Raw genomic sequence first — 22,114 nt, forward strand, 5'->3', positions numbered from 1 at the left:
GAGCAGAAGTTTTTCATTTTAATGAAATCGGGCTTATCTTTCATGGATTATCTCTTTGGTTATGTATTTTAAAAGGCATCACCCTATCCAAGGTCACCTAGGTTTTCTTTTATGCTTTCTCCTGTGATTTTTATAGTGTTGTATTTTACATTTAGGTCTATGATTCATGTAGAATTAAAATAACTTAAATTAATTCACTTCTAACATCCAAGTACTAACCAGGCCCAACCCTGTTTAGCTTGCGAGATCAGACAAGGCTGGACACAGTCTGGGTGGTATGGCCATAGACAGATTAATTCACTTCTTAATCTAAGTTAATTAATTTAATTCATGTAATGTTTGCATCTAAATTTGTCTGTACCAGTACCATTTATTGAAGAGGCCATCTTTTATCCATTTTATTGCCTTTGATCCTTTGTCAAAGGTGAATTGACTGTATATATGGGGACCTGTTCAGGGACTCACTATTCTGATTCATTGATCTACTTGTCATTCTTATACCACACTGTTTTGATTATTATAACTTTATAGTAGCTCTTGAAGTTGAATAGTTATCAGTCCTTTAACTTTATTCTTCTCTTCAGTATGGCGTTGGCTATACTGTGTCTTTTGCCTCTCCATATGAGATGTAGAATCACTTTCTTAATATCCATAAAATAATTAGCTGCAATTTTGATTGGGATTGCATTGACTTTATTGGTGAAGTTGAGAATAACTGACAAATTGAGAGTATTGAGTCTTCCTAAATGTGAATGTGGGATATCTCTATTATTTAGCTCTTTGATGTCACTCATCAAAGTTTTGTATTTTTTCTCTTATAAATCTTATTCATATTTTTTACATGGATACCTAACTATTTCATCTTGTGGGGCAGGGGAGTGGTGTCAGTGTGAATCCTATTGTTAAAAGTGTGTTTTTTAGCATTTTTATTGATGATAGCTAAAAGCTAGAAACACATAAATAATGGTAAAGTCATATAATGAAATAGTAGTATATAGCAATACAGTAATAGAATTGAGGAACTTTTGATTCCTTCAACAACATAAATGAATCTCAAAAAATAATATTTAGGGGAAAAAACGGACACAAAGTTTATATGCTTATGAATCTAGTGTCTGAAGTTCTGATTAATAAGCTAAGAGGGAGCAGGAGAGAACCATTCTGGATGCTGGAAATATTCTGTATCTTGATCTGGGTAGTGGTCCATGCTTTTATGTTCATCAAGAAGTACACCTAGAATTTCCTGTACTTTATGCCATAAAAATTGTACCTCAGTAAAGATATTTTAAAATGACAATAGCCAGTACGTATCCTAATAGCAAGTTACAAAGTCATTACAATTCCTTATCCCAAATCATGTGAGAAAAGAACGAAATATTATATCAGAATAATTAATAATTAAATTTAATTCTGAGACTCCAGTCAGTCAATTTAAAGTTATAGAAATTGCATTATTCAGTAACAGGAAACATAAATTCTCTGAGTGCTAAATGAAAGTAATATGCCACAACATCCTAATATAGATAGTATTCATTTACATGTAAACATTTTCTACAGTAGCCTTCACCACAGATATAAAACTGTTATTCATATGACCTTCCTTCAAGGAGGAAACAAAAATAAATACAAAGCTCTATTAGAATATTCCAACCAACTCCTGAAAGAACAGGTGGTGTTCTTTTTCTTGGTGACCTATGGACATTTCTGGTGATTCTAATTCGATAGCAAGGGAAAAATACAGAGGTGTGTGATTCCCAAAATGTTTTCTTTAAGATAATGATGCTATAAAATATTATCCAAAAACTCATTCTCCTAGTCAGATAAGATTAGGAAATGCTTCTTTGTCCATCCAAGTACTGGACATCACAGTATTCATTGAGCATAGTTATGGTTCACAGAAGTCTTACAATAATGAACTCAGTGCTCCTAAACTGACTCAAATATGGAATCCCCTTTTCTCACAAAACCCGGAAATACCTAATGGGAAAAAATAGTCTTTTAGAAATGGTAACTTAAAGGCATAAGTCAACGCATGTTGCCTAGGCCATCTTCAAGTATCGAGCACTGAACCAGCACTAAGCTAGACTTGAATTCTGATGATAGCCCAGAATAAAGACATTCAGAGCTACACTGGAAGAAAATCCTGTGCTTTGGATATGAGATATGTTGATGACAAGGATCATATCTTATTTTAGAAATTGAGGAAATTTGATTGACTTCTCCCAAAGAGAAAGTTTTGCCTCTGTATGAAAATGTTCCATAAAAGTACATTGAAACAGTTCTATAATTTCTCCCCCAAAATCATGTTTGGATCTGGCCAAATGAGCCATTGTTGTCCCTGACTTCTGCTCATGCTTTGTTAATCCAGTAATCTAACACAGGTATTGCTGAGTAACAGTTAATCTTAGCAGAACCTCAGTGTAATGTACATCACTTTCCAAAGTCTCTGACAAAATGGTTTAGCAGTAGATTGCAACTTAGGATACTTAGGGATTGAGAGAAAAAATACTGGGATTTTTCTCAAAGTGTAATGGTTTATTCAATACTGATTTCAAAACACAGTCATGCATTTTTTGTTTAAGAGAGTCAGCTATTTTTAGTTTAGATTTGATTTCTAGTTATCAAATACAGGTGACCCTCAAAGCTTGAGGAAACAGAGATGAAAAAAAGCGTATTCAGCATAAATTACCAGATACTTGTTTACTTAACCAAAATGTTTTTTCATTGATATTCCTCCTCTTAAAAAATTTTTAATAACCTTTCAACTTTTGAATTATATTTCAAACTTGGATGAAATCAGACAGGAAAGCAATACTATACATCAAAGACTCTAAAATGAGCGAAGAATACACCACAGACATATTTCTGTCATTAAAACTCTAAGCCTATATTGGACTTTTCAGGTTTATACAGCACTGACTGATACTGATTATTCATGAGCTCATTCCTGCCTGAAGGCAGATAACAACTATGTCACATTTGATTACTTTGATGACCTTTTCCTTTCTTTTCCCATTGAGAGGATGAATTATTGTGAAGAAAAATCTCATCTTTCACTTAAAGGTCAAAATGCTTCGTTCCGTCTCTGATTTATTTTCAACAAGGTGAATGAACTGTCTCTCATCACTGACACTGATAAGCAGATATTTTTCCCCCTCTACCAGCTCAAAGCTATAAACTTTGTTTTTGCAATCTTAACTTAAAGTCTCTAGTCCCATTTAAATATTAAAAAGTAATTTCTAACCCAGATGTTGCAGTTCTACAAAGACTGATTAGTATAACATTTTGCTTTTTGTTGAAAACAGATCTATTATTTGCTAATAATATTGTTGAGCAACCTGCATTGCTTTATTCTAATAACATGGTTCTCTTATTTTTTTCCTTCCTTTATTCTGCACCGTTGTCTGCTTTTTGCTCTTTACAACTTCATGTTTCAGTCTCCTGTGAGTCCTGGCTTTGAGGTAGGTACTATCTCTACTTAGAAATGTGCTTCACTATCTTTTTGTAAACTAGCATTATAATATTAAATTAACATCAGACAGTTATCTGTTTTGATTCTGTGAGAATACTCAGGTCAGAGTTTTAGCTCAGAATCCAACCTGTTGAACTGCAGAAAGCCCACGGGTGGTTTTGGTGGTGGTTTTCTTTTCCTGATGTTATTGTTCAAGTTTTCGCAGTCTTCGGTAAGACAAAGAGCAATGCATGCTTTAGACTAATAGATGGCTCATTAGATTCAATTTTGCCCTTAGATTCCTTGATTCCATAATATTGGTGTCTTTTCTACGAGACTGAGCAGACCAGTTGAGAAGAATATAGGACACAGAAGAGAACAGAACCCTGGTGGCACATTTACTGAAATGCACGCATGTTAGAACTGTATGCTGGTGCTGGTACCACAGAACCACGCTAAGTGAGGTCATTATCCTGATATCCACCAGTTTTGGTTGGCACAGTAAGGCACAGAGCAGCCACTGTCTGAAAATGACTGTAACTTTTCAGAAAAGGAGCTTTTCCTAAATGTATCATCACAGTCGATTTACAGTCTAATCACAATCTATTTAGAAAGGATGGTATGCAACTGTATGCATTAAGGTCTCAATCCAAGAAGAAATTATATATGGAAAAGAAGCTCATTTCTTTCATAAAGGTTTTAAGAAATACCCCCTCAGAAATTGACTTTTTATCCATCTTAGGCAATTAATGACCTAAACATTGGGGAGAAGTCAAGTGTTAAAGCAGGATATACAACAGTGCTCTTATTGTGATAACTTATTTTGATCAGTTGACTTGTTAATGTTTCATTTTTCTTTTCTGTACTTCTGGTGAATTGAGGGTTGACATATTATTATTTTCCTTCACGAGACTATAAATGTCAAATACCCTTATCAGTGTCCATTCTAAAATGGTCTTGTTAAGGTAACTCTAACAAAGGACACTAATGAAAACACAACCAGAACATGTTCTGGGTTAAATAAAATTGAGAAGTCAAGATAGCTTGATTCATAAGATGTAAAATGAAGAGATCTGCTGCAATAATAGTAAATTCCCATGTTTAAAAAATCAACCTAGTTCAAAATGTGCCCTACTTAGAAAAGTCCAGAGTAAATGCTAGGTCAGTGATATTCTTATAAATTTAAATTTTGTAATTTTCAATGCCTTCCAGACATAATTTTAAATGTGGAGTAGTATCTTTCCCTTCAAATTATCCTTTGGGAATAAAGCCAAACAAGGATAGGAAGCATTTTCCCCTTCACCCTCCTGCACTGAACTCAGAGCAGATTGTATAAAAGAGGACTGAAGAGTAGCTGGCTTTTCTATGCAAGTTGTACAGTTCACAGGCAGCTTAGGCCTTCATGGATTAGCTCCCAAGGGAAACAAAATGCAAACAAAAAGTTCCTGTAGAAGCTTCTGGTATTACATTGCAATGATGAATATTAATTAATCTATCAATTAGATTGGTTCCTTTTTAAAAAACATCACTGAAATAGGTGTCCTTGTCTGTATTTTTTGCACATTTGTAAAAACTGGAGGTTTAATTATAGGTTTATCAGTAAGTATTTATTGAATGACTCCAGTAGGTTATATCCTTAGAAGCCAAGTAGACTAAACAATATATGCATTTTGTGGCCAACTAGTTCTTCAAAAGGTTGTAAAAGTTTAAATTTATGACTTCACTGACTACAGTGTGTGAGAGTCTGTTTCCTCATATTCTTCCCAACAGTCAATTTTATCAGTATTTTTAAGTTATCCAATTGTCCACTAATTGGATAGGTAAAATAATTTCTATTAGTAAATATCATTTCTTTAGTAGAGAGGAGAAACAGCTTTTCATTTATTGGCCATTTGTATTTTACCTGTGGTGAATTCCCTGTCTTTTTCTCTATTGAGTTGCCTGTTGGTTGTTGTTTAGAATATGTACTATTCTGACTGTTAATCTATGATGGAAGTATATCTTCAGTTTTACATGTGTTTTTGATGGGTTTTTCCCATACTGATATTTTAAAACAGAGAAAACATATTTTCACTCCTTATCTTACTATAAGTGGAATACTATTGAAAATAAATCATCATAGGCAGATTAAATATTATATTCTTTTCAAATGATTTGGAACAATAGTTTTTTCTTTACATGAGTGAGCTGAAGTCAAGTTAGAAAATGGAACAGAATTTAAAACACCGGTGTCCTTTGTAATGGAAATACAAAGGACAGGATACAGTCATGGCATGATTTTTTTTTTTTTTTTAAGTTAGGTAGGCGTTATGGAATTTTTTAAAAATTTAAGAACTTTGCTGAAGTTATTTTAAATGTTTTAAAATGTCTTTAAGGAAACATTTGCTATTACAGCTTTGAAGTTAAAAGTCTCTAGAATTGTGTATGTGTGTGTGAAATTAAATGCTTCTAGACAAGTCTTTTGGTAATTCTTAGCATTCAGACTGCCTTACAGATATTATTAGAATATAAATTTCTTATTTAGAAAGCTTTTCCTATGTTTGACTGTTTACACTTCACATCCTTTAGGGTTTTTTTTTTTTTTTTTTACAAAATTTGGAAAATATTCAGTTTAACTTTTTATGAGAGGATACATATTTTCTAAATAATAATTTGCTGTAAACTGCTATTATTTTTTATAAAGTTTACTGAGCCCCATTTAATTAAGACAAGCATTGTACTAAAAGGAACTCTTTACTGCATACTTCCTAGAAACTCTCCACACAAAATGACTCATTCAGTTGCTGTTTCTGTTCGTTAATAAATTAAAAAAAAACCAAGCATACCAGTATTACATTATCTACCTGTAATTGGATATGATCCTGATACGCTTTATAAGAGTCAAGATAGATTCCTTTCAAATGAGCAAATAATGGGGGAAAAGTTATTTCTAATCCTGAATGTAACTATGGTGAAATTTCTCGCCAGATATTTTCCAGGATATTTTCCAAAGTAGCAAAAGTCTATCTAGAGGTAGAGACTTTACTGGTTACACTTGTGTTCTGGAGTTCCAGGAATCCTGGTGATTAATCTGAATGAATAAGTCGTTTTTCCATTTCAATATGTGCCATGACGTCTATGTAGTACATTAGCCAGATATTTCGAGATTTCTTTTGATGATTGTGTAAACTAGTTCTCCAGTGTATACTTCCAGTGAGGAAAAGACATCCAAGAATTCTTCAAGCAGCCCTTCTCCTGAGAGTCAGAAGAGTAAATGTAGTGGTAGGTTTGTCAGGAAGGAGCGCATGAGTAAAATTAAGAGTGTGAGGCCTACTTTGATGTGCTGTTAATCAGCTGTTGCCTGATTTCATTCAGTGTGTCTAACTTATCACATGTACATTATCATTTTGTACTCTGCACATAGACTTCCAAATGTGTAATTCTAAATTTGAACACAGCTGGAGAGTTCTTCATGAACTCCACTGAGGAAGGGGACATCATATACCACTTGTCCACATTTATTGATTGATCTTTTAAATGAATGAATCTTTAGTGAAGACTCATGCACTCATATTGCAAAGATACCTCGGCCTCTATAACACTCCTCCACAAGCCATGCCTTAAGACACAAAGCATTGTTCTCTGTTTTAAGATGCAAAACAGCCCCACACCTGCCCTGTTACCAGTGACAAGCATTTGCTCAGTGGCTATCTGTACCCATCTAGTGTTACATCCAGCCTGCCAGATTCATCAGTTGTGACCACAGTGCTCCTAGCTGAGTACTATGAAAAAAGGTTGCTCGTCTTTACTTGTCATAAATGTTCTGACCCAGGAAAAAAATAAAGGTTTGTATAGAAGAAATAATGAGGAGGAGTGAAAAGAGTGGAAGATTGGAATTGGTACTATAAATTAAACTTCTGGAAACTTTAGAAATAATTCAGTTTCTAAAATGTTTTATCACTGTGTTCACAAATATTTAGGTACAACATATTACTTGGTCCACAAGACCTGGTTTTAACCATTAGATTGGTTCTGTCTGGTGAGATGAATTCATCACTCCCTTCTCAAGAAGAGTAATAAGAGTATTGCAATTTTGGTAATAAATATAGTGAGCTGCAAGATTAAACAGAGTCCAGAAGTTATGAACAAATGGACTTTCCCCCAAATAGCCCAGTTTTTGGAAGTGTCTGTTTCTCTGGAGCTGTGTACACTGACATAATTTCACTGAGTTAATTCTTTCCTATACTTTAAAAAGTCAACTCTTTCTTTTTTTTTTTTTCCTTTTGGTAGGTAAAGAAAAAAGTCTCATACTTTTCTTTCTCTGTTTTAAGTTGCATTAAAATCTACTCTTTGATTCTTGCGAAAACACATGTGCACATATACACACATGCTATCATCACTGATTGTTATAGGCTAAGATTCTATAAAATATTGTAGAGTTACCCTTGTGGGCCATTTTTGAATGGAGAGGCAACTTTGCAGCTTTGCACTGTGTTTATGTCATGCTTGTTCCAGCTTCTCCTTGGTATGTCCAAGGCAGTAATCAAAAGGAAGGCATCTTTTTAGATTGTTTCATTCAGCTTTCCCATGAACTCATAAATTGAGGCCAGACCCCCTGTCAATTCAATCAGGGTCAAATACCCTTCTCAAGGGGATCTTTCTGACCCAGGGATTGAACCCCAGTCTCCTGCACTTCCCTGCTGGCTCAGACAATAAAAGCATCTGCTAGCAATGCAATGCGGGAGACCTGGGTTCCATCCCTGGGTGGGGAAGATCCTCTGGAGAAGGGCATGGCAACCCACTCCAATATTCTTGCCTGGAAAATTCCACTGATGGAGGAGCCTCGTAGGCTACAGTCCATGGGGTCACAAAGAATTGGACACAAGTGAGCGACTTCACTTTCACTTTCTCCTGCATTGCAGGCAGATTCTTTATATCCTGAGCCACCATAGAAGCCCACTATGAGAATATGTATCCCTAAAATCTCTATTCTTGAATTTTCCACATGATCTGCTTACCTTCCAGTTCATATTCTATATGTAGATGAAATTTGACAAAGTCCTCCACTTGTTGACATGAAAAGTTATTTTCTTCCTCAGTGGAAATGCTTCATTTTTATTTTATGAATGTATAGCATGTGACATTAAGGTTACACTGCCCTCAAGTGTATCTGTATGGAGAGGTGGTCTTATGTTCCCCCTTTCCTCCAAGAACCCACAGATTTACAGGCTGTAAGTAACTGACATTTTGGAAGAACAGTGCATGCAATTTGTAACAAGTCTCCAACAGGTCTAGTGCTTTCCCTGGAAAGGGTGGATTGCTTAAGAAAATAGTTAGATTCCTTTATCCTTCATTTCTGTTTACTTAAAAAGAGTGAGGCAATATAAAAGTTAATGTAACTTCCAGGACTGCTTTAGCACTCAGCAAATCCAGATCACCTTGTGTTTTTAAGAGATTATATATTTTATTAGTGTGAAAGCTTTCACAAATTGCTTCAAACATTAAAAGTGGATTCTCTACTGTGAAACAGCATCCATCACCTCTGAGCAGGAGGTACACTTTTTTTCTGCCCTGTAGCAGTCCTTTTCACTGTTTTGAAAAGGTGTTGATTAGATTTTATTTATGCTATATATTTAGGGTATCCAACTGAGTAGCCAAACTCATTTATCTGCATGCTTGGCAGGTAGTTCCAGGCCTATAGAGTCAAAATTGTAACAGAATAGCACCAGACAATTTAAAATTTACCAAACACCATACCCTCCACTCAGGGAATTAAGGGCATGGCACCAGAGTGTTCATATGTGAACTCCATTTCACAGGGGTGTTACTTGCCTGTTTCCCAGGACCTGCTCTGGAAAATCCCAGATTCCCCATTTTTGAGATGAAATACTCATCTAAGTGTTGTGGAACGACGTCAATCGTTTCTTTTCCCTTCATAAAAGAGCCTCAGACTAAGCATTCACTGTCAGGTTCCGCTAGTAGTGATGATGGGTGAGGCTAGATAAGCATTTCCAAGTGGGATAAACAGGCTTCAGAGTATATAAAAGAAATCTCTGGTCAGTCCAAAGACTGGGAGGACTGAATTGTCCTAAAGAGAATTTGGCTGCTAATAATAGTTAACATAGCCATCGCTTGGCAGGACTCACTTCAGAGTCTACTCCCAGTACCTCTTCCTCGGGAAGCTCCTTTTCTGAATGACCCCTTCATCTTCACCATGGAAGTGGTTTATTTTTTCTTTGAACCTGGATGCACATGGGCACTTATTCTGTGTGAGGCAGTTTTCCAGAAGTTGATGATACAGTGATGAACAAAATTGTCAAGTTCCCATTCTCATGGAACTTATATTCTACTGAAGGGAGATAGTTCTGTTTACCTAATAAACAGGTAAGTAAGACAAGTTGTAGGCTGCAGTAATTGCCCTGGATGAGAAAGTATGATGTGCCAGAGAGTAAAAGAGTGTGGAAGGGATGTGGGCAGGAAGAGGTTGTCTGGAGCCCTTTTGGAGAAGGTGATGTATGACCTGGAATCGGAAGAGTACGGCAGAACCCAAAGAAGGAAAGGGCACAAGTTAAAAATAACAACTATGTTGTGTCCAGAAGTCTGTTGGGTAGCAAGCTTATTGGGCACGGAGACTGTTACTGACTAATCTTTGTATGTCCTGTAGCATCTGACTTGAGCCTTTGGGTAGGATTTGTCCTAGGAAACACTTGTTAAATTAGGTAGATCCATCTTGATAGCAGTAGGGGCAAAGTGTTGTAAGGCACTATTCTGCCCAGTTCTGTGATAATCAGAAAGGCTAGATCGTAAAACTTTAGTAATAAAAGATTAATGTTTGGTTGGCTTTGTGTCACATAGTTATGCTTATATCTTTTAAGCATAACAGCAGCTGGATAGGAAAGTAGACAGGTAACTGAGTGATACTTAACAATAGAAGCTATATATTCTGCTAGTTATAATGTTATGGAACACATGTTTGACTCTCATGCTATCCTCCGAGCACAGGCAAACTGCTTGAAAGTCTCTTCCTGTGGTTTAAGGTTAAATGGTTCACAATATTTTCACAGTGCACTTGACATGTAGAACATACAATTGCTTTGTTATTCTCATTTCTATGAACTCTTCTTTGACTTAAATGAAGGGCAGAAAATATTTTATATTTTTATATTAGTTTAAAATCAGGGATATGAGAGCTGGGAGAGTCTAAGAAAAGAGGAAGCAAGCCTGGAACAAGACTACCCGAGTTCATGGTTCTGCATTTTACAGGCTGTATGATCTTGGGCAGATGATGTAATCTTTCTACGGTTCAGTTTCCTTATCTTTAAAAAATCTGGTGATCATGAGATTGAAATGAGTTGATGAATTTACATAAAGTGCTATGAAAAGAATCTGGTACATACAAAAGTTATAGAAAGTGTCTTATGTCTTTATCTAATCCAGAGGTCTCAAACTCCTCCCCATGACCAGATTTATTCCCCAATTCCGTTGACTGACTGTTTCAGAATTTTTTTCAGAGTAACAACAAAGTTTTTTTCAGACTTTTTTCCCATAATCTCCAACATTCTCTGTTGCATTCCTGACACCCATTAATATTAACAGCCTACAAATGCATCTTTGAGCTTTCCACCTGTCCTCTTTTTAGAGCAGAAGGGTTATGACAGATATTGTATATATGTTGTATATGCTAAGTAGGGATGAGGAGCAGGCAGATAAGTACAGAGAACAGTTCCAGTGAGAAACATTGCTTAGTCAATTGTACTCTCTCAAAATTGAAATTCTGTAGAGCAAGTATGTCAGTGTTACAGTGCGTGTAATACTAATTTTTTTTAAATGCTTGCATTAACAGTCTATATTTTGAACATCTCTATTGAAATTTCTCATCCATTATTTGCATACATTTATTTCTTGAAAACACTCAGTATTGTTCAAGCATTGCTTATTACTTACCATGTACCACGTTCTTCTTCTACTAACAGAAGACAAATGTGGTTAAGACACTGTCCTTCCCTTAGGATCTTATTATGTAGTGAAAAGTGCAAATGTAAAAGTGTTACTCACTCAGTTGTGTCCGACTCTTTGCAACCCCATGGACTGTAATCCACCAGGCTCCTCTGTCCATGGAATTCTCCAGGCAAGAATACTGGAGTGGATAGTCATTCCCTTCTCCAAGGGATCTTCCTGACCCTGTAGTTGAACCTGGGTCTTCTGCATTGCAGGCAGATTTATTATCATCTGAGCCACCAGGAAAGCCCCATTGTGTTAATGATTAAGACCAAGAGGAGTCCTGAAAATGATGAATCCAGAGACATCAAAGTGTACACAAAAGTATTAACTTTTCCATTTCTCTTTAACTCAGTAGGAATTCATGTCACTCCAAATTCAGTCACCATTATGGGCCTATGAAGTGGGTTTTAGTTAATAAACATAAATATTTTAATACTGGATAAAGTTTCATTTGAATGCTGTTTTTTATAAAGTGACTTTCATCTCTCAGGAAATCTTATTTTTAATTTTTACATAAATGACAAGAAACCACAAGTAAAGGCAGTTTTTCCCTTCTGTTTTTTAGATTTACTAATAAAGAGAATTCATTTTGAACTGTGAAGTGGAATATACCTTGTTGGGAAATTGTTTCAGAGTCCTGTTGAATGTTTAAAGATGTGCTGGCAGTTGGAGTTTCCATAATGTAATCTAAGCAGTCATTTCCTGGGAGGGTTCCAGACTTGCTGAGTCATTATTTAATATACCAGGTTAAAAAACAGATTCAGTGTCTAGAAAAGCAAGATGCATTGTCTCTATAAGTAGGTGTTCAGGGCATACAGTTTTAACTTTGGCAGTCATTTCACATGAAACACTGTTAACATTTGGATGTTACAGACACTTCAGGAAACCACAGTCTTTAAAAACATTTTAATCTCTAGAATCTTTAATATCTAATCTTGGCTTTAAAATTCAGCTTTCATCATTTTTCTGTTTTCGTGTTTTCTCCCATTCATGACTGTGATCCTTCTTACAATGAGAATAAGAGAGATCTCTATACTCTTCGTCATCTGTAATTTGCCAAATCAGATCACTGACATCAGTCCATACCAACACCATGTCATACAGTGATGTCAGCTCTCAAAAAAGTTTCACACTTACAATTTGATCCAAACTCCTCCACTCAGGAAAAGAACAATACATAAGACCAATGGCTCATGTAAAAATGTAAATTTTTAGAAGCACATCCTCTTGCATGTGCTTACCATAATTATAGAGAAGAGAATGTTATATCTGTTTAGAGTTTTGAGCCAGTCAATGCTCTACACATAATAATGAAGCAGAATGAAAGAAAATGTTGCTGTTTGCTGCTCCCTTTCCAAAATATTTCAACTTTCTTCTCTATTCCCAGGGGGAAAAAAAACACAACATTCATTCTGCAGATTGCCCAGGTTCACCAAATACACAGTGCCAGACTGGAACAGCAAGTAACAATGGAGATTAATTTAAACACCATTTAGTTAAACTAGTAAACCTAGTAAAAATCAATTCACTAGTACTGATAGGTAAGCAAGAATTTTCTCTACCATAATTAAAGATCTTATTTAAAAGTGTAAAGTAATGTACTTATAATGATTAAGTATACAAATATACTTCCTTGGTGTCTCAGTAAAGAATCTGCCTGTAATGCAGGAGTCCCCAGTTCGATCCCTGGGTCGGGAAGATCCCCAGAAGAAGGGAATGTCTGCCGACTCCCGTATTCTTGCCTGGAGAATTCCATGGATGGAGAAGCCTGGCGGGCTACAGTCCATGGGATTACAAAGAGTCAGACACTGTTGAACAACTAACACTTTCACTTCCCTTAATACAAATATACAAGTACATAAAAAATATTGAAATGAAGTAAGTTAATTAAGAAATACAATGATACCATATCTCTTCACTTTGTATAATAATGCATAACATCCGTGTACTGTGCTTAGTCACTCCGTCATGTCTGACTCGTTGTGACCGCATGGACTGTAGCCCACCAGCTCCTCTGTCCATGGACTTCTCCAGGTAAGAATACTGGAGTGGGTTGCCATGCCCTCCTCCAGGGGATCTTCCCAGCCCAGGAATCAAACCCAGGGCTTCTGCATTGCAGTCAGATTCTTCCATAAAAACTAGTTATTTAAGTCAGCATTACCCTTCGAATTGTAAGTTGGTTTCCTATTGAAATTATCTTGAAGTCCAAGCTAGTTTAATTTAGATCAATGAGATTTTTAAAACCATCCTGTATTTCTTTTAAAATTACTAACTTCTGAATTTTTGCCTACTCTGTAGCTTGATGTATCAAACAAAAAAGTATGGTAATGTGGATTTTTGGCGTATATACCTTCAAATAAAATTTCACATAAAAATGGAAATTACAACTAGTAACTTTCTTAAAATGGTAACTGAATTATTATTCAAAATGTATCACTGATTCTGAAAATCCTTAGAAGCATTTTATTTGCTTTTATATTATTAGAAAGGATGATTGGCAGGATTCCAGAAATGATGGTTGTTAAACATTTACATAACCAATGATATATAGATAAATATTATAAATGTAAATTTATATTACAGGTCAATGGCCTTATTTCATAGGATCTTATTTTTAGGTTTGTTTTACAATCTCTTATATATCAGTAAGGCTTTTTTTTCACACTCTGAAGAATGGATAAATATTTCAATAAGTATTTACAAAGTCATCAGTTAGTAACCCAGTCTTCTTTTTTTATCTTAGCTCTTAATTTTGCTGCATAACAGGGAAAAGCAGGTATAAATGTATACGTGTAAACTCTCAGAAACATAGAATACAGTTCTGCAGACAGAACATCCCTTTATCAAAGTGTTTGTTATGTAGTAAAATTAACAACTCATTCTCCTTCCAGTAGTACATCAATAACCGCATGCATGCACCCCATCTCATGATTTTAAAACTTCACTTTTTCATTTAGAAATAGGGGCTGCATTGAAAATGACTGATTATATTTGCAACTGTAAGAAAAGGGAATCATGAGACTGTCTGGTTGTGTTGCTAGTTGATTTTAAGATACCATACATAAATGACAAGAGGACCCTTTGATAATGTTGTTAAAAATCTTAAATTGCTATCATATCTTCAATGCTATTAGTCTTCATTTTGACATTATAAATCTGCAGTTTATTTTTTTTCAGTGCCAAGGGCACATGTGGCTGTGTGAATCTCATCTTTGCCTGAATGTGTAGTACAGACCTGGCCACAAAATAATAGCCAGTTTCCTTTCCCTAAAATCAATTAGCATTTTAAAATTTCTTATGTAATTCTGCCTTGGAGGTAGTAAATGAAAACTCTTCTTAGGAATAATTCTGGCTCTTGTGGTTTATGGTAGTGTTTATGTGAATGTTACCATGTTGGCTGAGAAGAAAACATTCAGCTTTATCTGGTTGTCTCTTGCTCATCTAAGTGAATTTGCCCCATAGTATACTGAATAATCCAGCATCAAACTGGCTTTGTCTACACAGCTTAGAATTAAGTCTCTTAAATAACTGAAAAGTAATTTGGTCAACTTTTCATATGATTTTCCAAATTTGAGCACATGGTAAGTCTGCTAAGAAAGTGTGACAACAGATTAGCTTTTATTTTGAGTGGTGAAACTTTCCAACTGTGGAAAAATACCACTCTTCATTTTAGTGTACTTAAAACTGGCCCGTTGGATTGTTAAAACAGAGACCTAACCCAATGAATTTAATTATTTTCCAGTAAAATTAAATTCCATTGAAGGTATTTATTCAATGTATTTATGATTCTGATTTGGCAAACCTTAGACTCATTTTTAAAAGCTCCCATGATGTCTCTGTTAGAGTTGAGCCCTTCCGGAATAATTCTGCTTCATAGTTTTTTATGGAATTGAAGTTATAAATGTAGCTGTAGACATAATATCCCTAAGTAGACCCTCATTTCAAATTTGTTTTTACTGCAACTAGTGAAACCTGTAAATCAGAATTTTCCCATTTGATGCAGATAGGCATTGAAAGGGATATAAATTATATGTATATATGATTTGTTTCTCATCTTTTCAGTAATTACCTGAATTAGAAGTTAACTAAGTAAGGTGATAATACAAGGGCTCTCGAAGCAGACAAATGTAGATTTGTGTTTTGACTGTACTATATACTAGCATTTGACCCCAAAATTAGATGCCTCAACTATAGATAACAAGGCCTGTCTTATAAGGTACCTAAAACAGTGATTATTCAGAGTTAATACTAAGTTAAGAGCTTAATAAATGAATTATATAATTATAATGACTCTTAAAAAGTAATTCAGTTCTTTTATTCCAATGATTATTATTTCTGATGATTCCCAAGTACATTTCCATGATATCAAGAGGTACCATGAAATTGTTCAAAAACACTGAAAACACAGTTCATTTTAATTCATTTATTTTTTTAAATCTATATACTGAACTGATGATGTAATTACAAAATGAGAAACAGGAGTGTACAGAGGTATAATTGTAACCAAAACATTAATATTTGTGAATCTTATAGAATCTAGTAGTCACTGTTTCTCAATTATATAAATTATAGTATAAGTTTAACTCTACTTTTACATGGTTGAAGAATAATTTTAAATTATACATTTTTTTTTTTTTTGAGAAAATCCAAAGACACTGTCAGCCCTTTTCAGATGAGGTACTGTGTGGGACAGACTGGGGGGATTTGCTTTTCATTTATTGTCCTCCTGAATTTCTTACATTTTGTACATGTGAATCTTTAGTAAATGTCAGTGAAGTAGTGTATGCAGTGAGATTTAGAACCATATTTTGGTTTGCTTTCAACTTTGTATTTCTCCATTAAAACAAGTGAAACTAAAAAGCTGAAAATTATTTTAAAGTCCCAGAAATCAGGTTCAAATATTCTGATCTCCAATTCTGTTTTCAGATGTAAAAGCAAGATACTCAAGTAAGAAGTAAAGGGGAAGAAAATTACATTAAAAAACAGAAACATAGTTTTAGTTTATTCCTCTGACATTCTTAACAATCAATCCACTAAATACAATAGTAAAACAAAAAGCAGTTTAAAAATACATAAATATATTATGCTGTGTCAAGGTCGCTTGCATCTTACCGTATCATTCTGGGAACATCACTACTCTCTGAACAGCTGGATGTGTTTTATTGGGAAAATGATTTTTCTCTTTGTGTCAGTGTTTCTGCACTGGTGCCTTGGCTCAGTAATAATGTGAACCCTTTTGTTGAAAATTAAATCAAAATGAAAATTAAAATGCATACACATATAAATCAGTCTTTTACAACTGATTGTCCCCTGTTGTCTTTCACACGTATAGCAAAAGTCACCTTCTGAGTCCTTCATTGGTCGAGAGAAGAGGTCAAATTCCCAGTCGTACATTGGGCGCCCCATCCAGCTCGACAAGATCTTGCTGTCCAAGGTTAAAGTGCCGCACACGTTCGTCATCCACTCGTATACCCGGCCCACGGTGTGTCAGTATTGCAAGAAGCTTCTCAAGGGGCTCTTCAGGCAGGGCCTGCAGTGCAAAGGTAAGGATGACTTGGCCACCAAGTATTTGTCACCAGCCGACACTTGATCCTCATCCGTTTGAAATTATTTTTTCCTCATAACCTGTCTTTCTAGATGAATGCTTGGTTTTAGTATTTTCTTTTAAAATCATTGTGATTACAACATCAGCACCAAATAAAACAGCCTTCAAGACCTTCACCTCCTGCCCCTTTGTCCACCTGCTCCTGACAGTTTCAGTGGATCTAGCCCACTGAGATAATACATGATGGATGGAAGGCTATAAAAACCCACCCACGGGCAGCAGTGAAGCCCAGGCTGGATCTTACCTAAGCCTCCTTCAGCTTCCCATTTGGACCGGGGAGCTCCTCAGCCTCACTCGCCCTGATTCTTGCACCCTACTGGACATGTTTATTCCAGCATCTGTGATGCTGCAAGCTCTGTGTAGATCTAAGGGGCCTCATTAGATTTGTGTTAACTACAGTACTGTCCCTGAAAGTGTGCTTGCTCTTACAATAGCAGTGTGGTAATAATACTTTTCCAAGGCTGCTAGTGAAGCATCTTGAGAAAGGGGTGTGTTTTCTAACTCACGCACAGGTCAGTATAGATGAAAGGCTTACCCTTCCTTCCCCTGCCTCAGTGGCCTTCCCTGGCTCAACCTTACACTCCCTTAATGGCAGGATTCTGTCATTTGTCCTCTGTTAGCGTCATCTCAGACAGGCTTCCTGACCACCCTTGCTCATTTGGATGCTGATCCCAGGTTGATTCCTGTGAGCATTCCCTCCTCCCCTCACCATGTACACATAGCTCTCCACCTTGCTCCTCTGGCTCTGACCCTAGCCTCCCTTCTGATCATCATCTAACCTTTCCCCTGTGTCCATACTTGTGGTTGCTGATACTGGCCTTTAAAGGTGTCCTAGTACTAATCCCCAGAACCTGTAAATGGTACCTTATATAGAAAATGGGTCTCCGTGGATGTGATTAACTTAAGGCTTTTGAGATGGGAAGTTTAGCCTGGATTATCCAGGAGAGCTCAATGTAATCACAGCATCTTTACCAGACAGAGACAGAGATGTTTGACACAGAGAAAGACAAGGTGACGTGACCACAGAAGCAAATATTAGAGTGATGTGGCCACAAGCCAAGGAATGCCAGCCACCATCAGAATCCAGTCATCAGGATTCTCCCCTGGAGCTTCTGGAGGAATATTTCGGATTTCTATCTTCCAGACCTGTGTGAGAATAAATTTCTGTTGTTTTGAAAGTGAAAGTGTTAGTCGCTCAGTTGTATCTGACTCTCTGCAACCCCATGGACTGTAGCCCACCAGGCTCCTTTGTCCATGGAATTCTCTAGGCAAGAATCCTGAAGTGGGTAGCCGTTTCCTTCTCCAGGGGATCTTCCAGACCTAGGGATCCAACCCAGGTCTCCTGCATTTGTTGTTTAAGCCACCAAGAATAAAATCATTGTGATTAGATTGCAGATTCAACTGTCATAAACGCTGTGCACCAAAAGTGCCCAACAACTGCCTTGGTGAAGTGACCATTAACGGAGGTAAGTAAAAGGTCAGCCTTCTCTCCCTCTTAAGGCATGTGTCATATAGGACGTAGTGGGATTTTTTTTACTTTTGTTTCCATTCAGATACTTGTGACCCAATAAATTACAGCCTCTGTCCTACTTTACTGTAGAAAAGTACCCATCATTGTGCTATGATAAAGACCAGAGATTTTCTGGAATTTTACATGGTGAACCACCTCGTACTGAAAATGTGGATATCCAGGATTTCTTCCCCAACTCCCTTATTTTCTACACCTATCCTAGTTCATTCAGAAATGCAGAATTTGTTGTAATGTCTGCAAGTTATACCTATCAGTCTTTTCCTCTATCCTTTTTATTCCAAGCATTGAGACAAAAGTTAACTTTTATTCCCTGTTAGTCAAGGGAAGAATCACAGAAATTGACTGACCAGAAACAGTTACTTACTTTCTTTATCCATCCAGTTATTGTTTTCATTGTGTATGTGCTTCTTAACATGCATCTTTAATAATAATAAAAGGAAATTAATTCAGCCAATTAAAAGCTTCATATCCTTTTCTATATTGAGGAATATTCCTTTGGGAAGACTTTAATTGCATAGATTAAGTTTGAAGGAATCCTAAGAAAAATGCTGTGTTCTAAAGGAACAGCTCTCATTTTCTTCCCTGGTAGAATTCCTTATGGATTCTGAACAAAACATTTGACACAGATTCCCAGACTGACATTTCCCATAGATAGTAGACTGCATTAGACTTTCAGCCTGTTATCAGAGTATTGATTCCTCTGAGAAGAAAACTGGTGATAAAAGATCAGAGAAGCTGGTTGACTATTTCTGTATTGCTAAAATCCTGAAGAACAAGTGATTATCTGTGTTCTCCACTTTCTTCTCTAGAAGAAGAAGAAGCTCTCTAGGAAAACATTCCCATAGTAGTTTTTGGCTTTGCTGTGCTGCCAAAGATAAAAACTTGGAAGTCTTCCCAGTTTAAGTGGCGTGTGGTATTGATTTTATTCAGGCCCAGGAAATGTCAACCTGTACTAGATAAGTGGAACCAAAGGGAAACAGTATAGTTTTTGTTATATTGATTAATTTGAAATTGCATTTTTCCATACAGTCTGAAAAATCTGGAAAAATGTGCATTTTCCAAACTTGGCAGGCTATTTAAACCATCAGCCTTAAACAGGCGTTAATCAGTCTATTTTCTAATTTTAAAGTAAGAACTTTATATTAGTAAGTAATTATACTACATTTGCATCAACTGTATAATGGCAGGGTTCAGTATTATTTCAAATATCAAATATTTATTTGATAGTTATTTAACACTGCTGCTTATGTGACCAATTTAATATATTGAAATTCATGATTTTAAAAGTTACTGGAATATCAGGAGTCAGTGACATTCAGTGTTCTTGAATGTGAAAGTTTCCCACATCCTCCCACATATTTCTTTTTCCCACCAGGGTGCTGTGCTGCTGAAATAAGATTAGTTTCCTCTTCACTGGTATCACTTTGCTTCCTAGCACTTTGTTTCTGTATCACCCATTGGCATTCTTCCAAGGCTCCCCATGAAGTTTTTATGCTTCTAGGCTTAGGGGCCTAAAAAATGAGCATCTACTTGTAAAATTATATATTTATCCTCTCATAAATTCAGATACTTATGAGCTAAAGTTTAAAAGGAAAGTGAAAGAAAAGAATTATTCATATGACTGTATTTTTAGGGCTTCCAGTTGATTTGTTTTAGGATTGCCTAACTTTCTCTTAAGTCTTGGCTCTAGAATACTAGGCTTATGTTCATGGGTGCAAAACAATTTCGTAGATTTGCTTAGCCCTGGGGCAGAGTCTGACGTAGTCATGGAAGAAGGGAGCGATGACAATGACAGTGAAAGAAACAGTGGGCTCATGGATGACATGGAAGAGGCAATGGTCCAGGATGCTGAGATGGTGATGGCTGAGTGCCAGAACGACAGTGGGGAAATGCAGGATCCAGACCCAGACCACGAGGACTCCAACAGAACCATCAGGTGAGGGTGCACTCCCAGGCTTGATCAAACAGGCGCGCCCCAAGTGCTATTTACTTTTTAAAGCTCTTTGATATTTTAATCTGTTATAGAGAAAACTTAAAGTTGTGTTTACAGGCATACCTGGTTTTATTACTTTATTGCACTTCACAGGTATTCCTTTTTTTTTTTTTTTTAAATAAATTGAACCTCTGTGGCAACCTTGGGCAGGGCACACCTATCAGTACCGTTTTCCCAACAGCTTTTACTCACTTTGCATCTCTGTCACATTTTGGTAATTCTATCAATATTTCACACATGTTCATTATTATGTTTGTTACGGTGATCTATGTTTAGTGAACTTTGAGGTTACTATTGTAATTGTTTTGGGGCACCACAAACCGTGCCTGTATAAGATAGTAAGCTTAATCAACAAATGTTATGTGTTATGACATCTCTACCAGCAAGCCATTTTCCTGTCTCTCTCCATCTCCTCAGGCCTCCCTATTCCCTGAGACACAACAGTATTGAAATTAAGCTAGTTAATAACCCTACAATTGCTTTTAAGTGTTCAGATGAAACATTCATGTATCTCTCACTTTAAATCAAAAGCTGGAAATGAATAAGCTTAGTGAGGAAGGCATGTTGAAAGCTGAGATGGGTCAGAAGCTCAGCCTCTTGAGGTAAGCCATCAGCCAGGTTGTCAATGTGAAGTAAAAGTTCTTGATGGAATTAAAAGTGCTACTCCAGTAAACACATAAATGATAAGACAGCAAAACAGCACTGTTGCTGATGGAGATAGTTTAACCTTGATAGAAGTTCAAGCCAGCAACAACATTCCCTTACAGCAAAACCTAATCCAGATCAAGATCCTAACTCTTTTCAATTCTATGGAGACTGAGCAGTGTGGAAGATGCAGAAGAAGAGTTTGAAGCTATTAAAGATTGGATAAGCCATCGCCATAACCTAAAAGTATGAAGTGAAGCATCAAGTGCTGATATACAAACTGCAGCAAGTTACCAAAAAATCTAGCTAAGTTAATGAAGATAGCTACACATAATGTTTTCAATATAGACAAAACAGCTTTGTATTCGAAGCCAGTGTCATCTAAGACTTTCACAGCTGGAAGATGAAAGCTTCAAAGGACAGGCTGGCATCAGAGCTTCAAAGGACAGGCTGACTTTGAAGCTGGTAACTTTAAGTTGAAGCCAGTGCTCATTTACCATCTGAAGAATCTTATAAGCCTTAACGATCATACCAAATCCACTCTGCTTATGTTCTGTAAGTGGAACAACAAAGCCTGGATGACAGTGCATCTGTTTATAACATAGTTTACTGAATATTTTAAGTCCACTGTTGAAATGTATTGCTCAGGAAAAAAAATTCCTTTCAAAATGCTTCTGCTCATTTACGATGCACCTGGTCACCCAAGAGCTCTGGTGGAGATGGACGGTAAGATTCTCGTTGTTTTCATGCCTTCTGACACAGCCTCTGTTCTACAGCCCATGGATCAAGGACTAATTTTAACTTTTATTATTTTTAGAGATACATTTTATAAGATAGCCAAATAGATAGTGATTCTTCTGATAGATCTAGACAGAGTCAACTGAAAACCTGAAAAGTATTTTCTCTTCA

At 36.2% G+C, this 22,114-nt stretch overlaps 1 protein-coding gene across 3 annotated transcripts in view; it reads left to right on the forward strand.

The window, feature by feature from the left end:
* PRKD1 (protein kinase D1) overlaps nt 1-22,114 on the forward strand; it is a 328,618-nt gene that overhangs the window by 255,794 nt on the left and 50,710 nt on the right. For 2 of the 3 annotated variants that reach the window (XM_020913363.2, XM_020913365.2), the window contains exons 5-8: nt 3,438-3,461; nt 16,764-16,974; nt 18,425-18,502; nt 20,299-20,503. In XM_020913363.2, coding sequence (XP_020769022.2) covers nt 3,438-3,461; nt 16,764-16,974; nt 18,425-18,502; nt 20,299-20,503 — 518 coding nt within the window. The remainder of the gene's footprint in view (nt 1-3,437; nt 3,462-16,763; nt 16,975-18,424; nt 18,503-20,298; nt 20,504-22,114) is intronic. The other variant, XM_020913366.2, reaches the window with a different exon arrangement.

The sequence above is a fragment of the Odocoileus virginianus genome, chromosome 16 (assembly GCF_023699985.2).
Source record: "Odocoileus virginianus isolate 20LAN1187 ecotype Illinois chromosome 16, Ovbor_1.2, whole genome shotgun sequence".
NCBI lineage: Eukaryota > Metazoa > Chordata > Mammalia > Artiodactyla > Cervidae > Odocoileus > Odocoileus virginianus.